We start from the raw sequence: 5000 nt of genomic DNA, 5'->3' as shown, positions 1-5000 counted from the left end.
ATTGTATGGTGTGGGAACATGTATTTTATAATGTAATTCTTTAGACTTCCCCTTTTTATTCCAAAAGGTGTCCTTGCAAAAAAAAAAAATGAATTTGTTTTTCGGCATGTCCCCCCTTTTTGCCAGATACCCCCCGGGATCACCGCATCACCAGTACCACGTATGAAGCAGTTGAAGCCCGGCGCCACTACCAAATACTGCACTCTACACGGCACTATGGACCCATGTGCTTTTATCTGGCATGGAACAGGAAAATGGATAACTTGTTGATTGATTTGATACAAAGGGAGATGTAAGTCCCACAGGTGGCATCTGATTTGTATTTGTATTTTTGCGCATTTGCATTTGTATAGTTTTCTAATGTAAATGTCCAATTTAACATCAAACTTGAAAGCAAGAAAAAATCATATCAACTTTATTAATCATTAATATGTAGAGATGCTTCCAGTATACTGAGGCTACTATATTCCAAAGTCAAACTTTAGTTTACTATAGTTTACTTTGAATGATCCATGGTATTAGTTAAGACTTTAATGTTCCAAATAGGGCTTTGAGAAATGATAAATTATTATCACCATTCTCTCAGAATAAGATATATCTCTCCCCCCAATTTTTCAAATGCAGCAGATTTTTGGGACAGTTGTATCACATGTTTGGTGACTAAGTAAAAAAAATTTGGGGAAAGGGGACCAGAACCAGCTTTGGAATTTTTTTAAAAGGAAATTTTATGTTCCATCTAGGAATCTTTATTTTGTTTTAGCTGATTAAGAAACGATTGTTGACTGCAGTGTTGAATAATGATAAATATTTTATGCTCAGGGACTGATATTTATCATTAAGCAAATATCTGAGCATTGCAACTGATTAAGTGCATACATGTTAATAAGGTGGGTTTATGCTTAGATAACTTTTATTTCTTTAAGACTAATTTTGCGAAAACTACATAGGTTTCAGGGAGTTCCTTCATTTAAAGTATACATCACCCAAATACACCAGCTTCAGGTCCATACACTAAAAGATAAACTATGTAGTGTGGCAGTTGCATTTGATTATATAAAAGTTGCTTACAAACATCCAGTCAACTTTGACAAAATATCAAAAGTTTCCAGAACTTTTAGTTCAACTATTCTAATTGAAGTAGTCATTCAAAACTGGTGAAAATTTTAATTAGAACATCATATTTATATACCTGTGTTGCTACCCCTCTGTTTTAATTTTCTTGCTCAAGAAGATCTCTTTAAGGCATTACCTCTACATGCTAGAAATGCTATTCATACAATCATCCTTGGAAAAGCTGTGTCACAGAATTGACAACATAGGATCAAGTACTAATTTAGTGTTTTATAGTTTCATATTGGTTTTCAGGTTGAGTTCAAGCCTGCCTTAAATTGGCTTGGTTATTGTTTGTGTAAGCAGGCTTTAGTATGTGCAAAATTTTTAAAAATTTAAACCCCCTTTTGGGCATACATGGAACATGATTTTTTTGCCGACCTAAACTACGGGTTTGAATAAAACCCCAGGATCTGTTGAATGAGAGACAGCAATATAAAAAAAATAAAAAATTGCCTTTGGTTATGACTTAGGGGGAGGTTTCTTTCATTTTTTGGTCAGAAAAATGGGGTTCCTTTTTTGTTCAAGTTAAGAAAGTCCACTATTTAAATGGGCAGTATTGAGCATAAGTACAATATGGTAAAAAATTTGAAGCTTTCACTTGTGTATGGTCTTCTATTTCACCCTTTTTTTGTCAGAGTTGTTCAATTTAAATATGAATAAAGCAGCAACATCAGGTAACACAAATCTGAAAAATCGGGAAAAGGAAATGTGCCACCAACTGCTACGTTTTTGAAACAAAAACTTCACATAATAAATCATAAGCATTGATATCAGTAAATTAATGTTATTAGTGTACATAGCTTTTTTGTTTTGTAAATAAAGTACTAGAATAAAGGAAAGTATTAATTTCTTCCTAAATTAATACCAATGAACACAAAAAAATGGAATTACAGGATAAAGATGAAGGCTCAGTTGACAAAACAAAAATCAAATTTAATTCACTCATGCTGGTTGACATCTATTCACATCATGACAAACAGTGCCAATATACTGAGTGGTAAGTACTCATTCCAAGAGCAGGTTGAATTTGCTCAAATTTTGGTCACCAAACAGTTTACTTTTTTAGCCTGGACTATGGCTAATGAGAAGATGAAGTCCCTCAAAAGTAGACCTGAGTCATGTTATAGTCTCATTATCTAAAAAAAATCATGTATGCTGCAGCCATACTTAAGCAGCTGACAACATGAAATCTGTGTGGGGAAATTCTAATGTGAATGGGTTGAAGAACAATGCTAGAACTAGTTTTGTACAGAATGGGAGTAGAGATTGGAGGGTGGATTAGAGAGAGGAGCATTCTCTTGGGTCATGTTTAGGAAGTTTTGGTATTGTCATTTCTGAAGAGATGGCTTTAAAGGTCTGAGAAACAAAGGGTTTCTTTTGAGAAGAGCAGACATGTCTAAGGAGCAGAGTAAGAGGTGGGTATATTAGAGGGTAGACACAGGGGAAGTGGTCAAGTTATATTTGGAGACATTGCTGAAATAGGAGGGTGTTTCCCGAGTAGAGGGCTGTAAGGGGAATCACAAAGAATCAATTCCACATGGTTAGGCTAAAAAAAGTACTTAATGTTTGTAGAGGTGGAAGTAGAAGGATGACGGCTGGGGTGAGATTACACTATGGAGAGATTTAATGTGGGAAAAGGGGGCAGACAATGAAGAAAACCGTGGATAGATGAAGGGAGAGGAGGGAGTATATTCTGAATATTAAGTAATTTTCTATGAAAGGAAATTTGTTTTAAAATCTTACTCATTTATATATATATATTTTTTTTTAACGTTGGACACAATGAAGGTAGAATTACTTTACTAGCAAATCATACTGGAATGGATTTATCTTTTTATATACCATTTATCATTATGGTCCACCAAAAGTGTGATGTGAGGGGAAAAATGCTAGAGCATATTGGAGAATAAAATAAGTATTTTCAGTTGGAAAATAAGAGCTTTATTAATAATACCACAACAGGTAAATTAATGGAATCCAGTTGAGACAGAATTTAATAAATGATCATAGCAAAAAAAAAAAAAAAAAAAAAAAGGATAAATAAAAAAACAATAACATGGTATATTTAATCAGTTCCTAATAATTACACTAAAGCTAATTACTTTACATCTGGATATATTACAAAATTGCAAACAGAATCTAGTCATACATTCATATATTACTGACTAGTTTTTTTATGTAATTATAAAAAGGCTGAAATTGAACACTATAAAATCAGGCATACTTTTAGCACCAATTCTACTTCAAATCACGAGTCTTTAATTATTGCACCATATATAAAACAGCTGTGCATATTTTAAAACCTGATTCAGAACTTTGCCCCCATCTTCCTTGACCCTAAATTTACTGAAAAAGACTCATGAATTTTCTTACAAGATGCAGTGTTCACAGTGCAAATTCTGAGAAAAGATTCCCACCCAGAAAAAAAAAATTCACAGCCATTATTTTTTTAAATTAAATGTCTTACTGCATTTAGAATGGAGATTTTTGCTTGTTTCTATTTCTTAAAACACATCAGCTGTATAGGAATGAATACTATTGCATGTTCCTAATGAAAGTGTCCTATTGAAGACAATAAGAGGTCAAGTACTTGAGAAATACTGTACTATATATACGCCACTTCCACATTTAAATTAGCTCTACTTGAGATTACATACAAACACACACTTACACATGCTCACATACACAAAAAAGTTTACATGTACTCGCATACAGAAAATGTTTGATATTAGTTGAATTATCAAACCTAGAGTCCTCCTTCAATAATAACTATGGATTTGTAAAAATAAAAAATACATTCTTTACATGAACCTTTTAACATATATACACAAAGATTATACATTGAATAAATGGTACATATATTGAAAAAATTATAACAAAATAAAAATGGTACATAAAACAAAGTAATCTCTCCTTTTTTTTGTCTTTTTTCTCTCGTTTGGTTTTACAATTGAAGATATATGTTAACATGATTATAAAAGAGAAGTTCCTGCCTCTATTTAAGACAGTGAACATATATAACATCAAATTTAGTGACTATCTGTAAAAAACAAAACAAAACAAAATAACTGGGACTGATCAATCTATCTAATGCTTTTAAAAATATAATTTTGCAGAGGTCATTACCTTTACTGAAGCCAGCTATGTACAATTATTTATATTATGCTAATACTATACACCTTTACTATCTCTCATTCTGTGTCTTCTTTTCCATTTTCTCGAACAGGTCTCTGAAAAAGAAAATAATATGTACACAAACATGTAAACACCTATTCTGCAAGAATTAAAGTATATCACATAGACAATGATGATAATGTATAACAAAGTTATTTTAATTTTTTGAAACAAAGAATGTTCACGACTATTTCTCCATTGAGGAAATATCATTCCTTAGGGCATACTATTAAAATCACAATTTCTTATGGTAAAGATAAACTAGCTTACAATTACGTTGTGAGAGTGTTGCACATGTATCCTCATTAATCAGTTTGCAGTTTGGCAATTAACCAATCAACAGGAGCAAAAAGTAAACACGGGAAGAAGTTTATACATGTAAATGAAGTCTAATGAGCATAGAGTTTCCTATTCATTTTTATAATGACTGACATTACCTTTGGATTTGTCTTATGTTCATTCCATATCTAATGGAGCAGGTTTTGTGAACAAAATATGAGAGTAAATTCCAGAGATCAGAGGTGGTATTCATAAAATATCACAGAATTTTCTTTCACTAATTTAAGAACTGTCCTAAAACAAGTCTTCGACTCCATGATTGCCATATAATTTGCCTATAACTAACTAAAGACAGTCCTTAGTGATTTTGTTTATGAATCATTTTATAACCACATTTTAGGGTTAACACTTCACTAGAACTAATATTTACATTC

General features: G+C 32.1%; 1 protein-coding gene across 1 annotated transcript; it reads right to left on the bottom strand.

Moving 5' to 3' along the window:
- Window positions 1–3165: 3165 nt before the first annotated feature.
- LOC138861193 (ubiquitin carboxyl-terminal hydrolase 37-like) lies at window positions 3166–4343 on the bottom strand (the record flags this gene model as incomplete). Its single annotated transcript, XM_070120088.1, is given in 1 exon segment — window positions 3166–4343. A coding segment is annotated over 1 exon segment (46 nt), but the record flags the coding sequence as incomplete, so codon positions are not given.
- Window positions 4344–5000: the final 657 nt, after the last annotated feature.

Source organism: Penaeus vannamei, unplaced genomic scaffold (genome assembly GCF_042767895.1).
Source record: "Penaeus vannamei isolate JL-2024 unplaced genomic scaffold, ASM4276789v1 unanchor2605, whole genome shotgun sequence".
In the NCBI taxonomy this organism is placed as follows: domain Eukaryota; kingdom Metazoa; phylum Arthropoda; class Malacostraca; order Decapoda; family Penaeidae; genus Penaeus; species Penaeus vannamei.
This window is presented reverse-complemented; position numbering and strand designations above follow the sequence as displayed.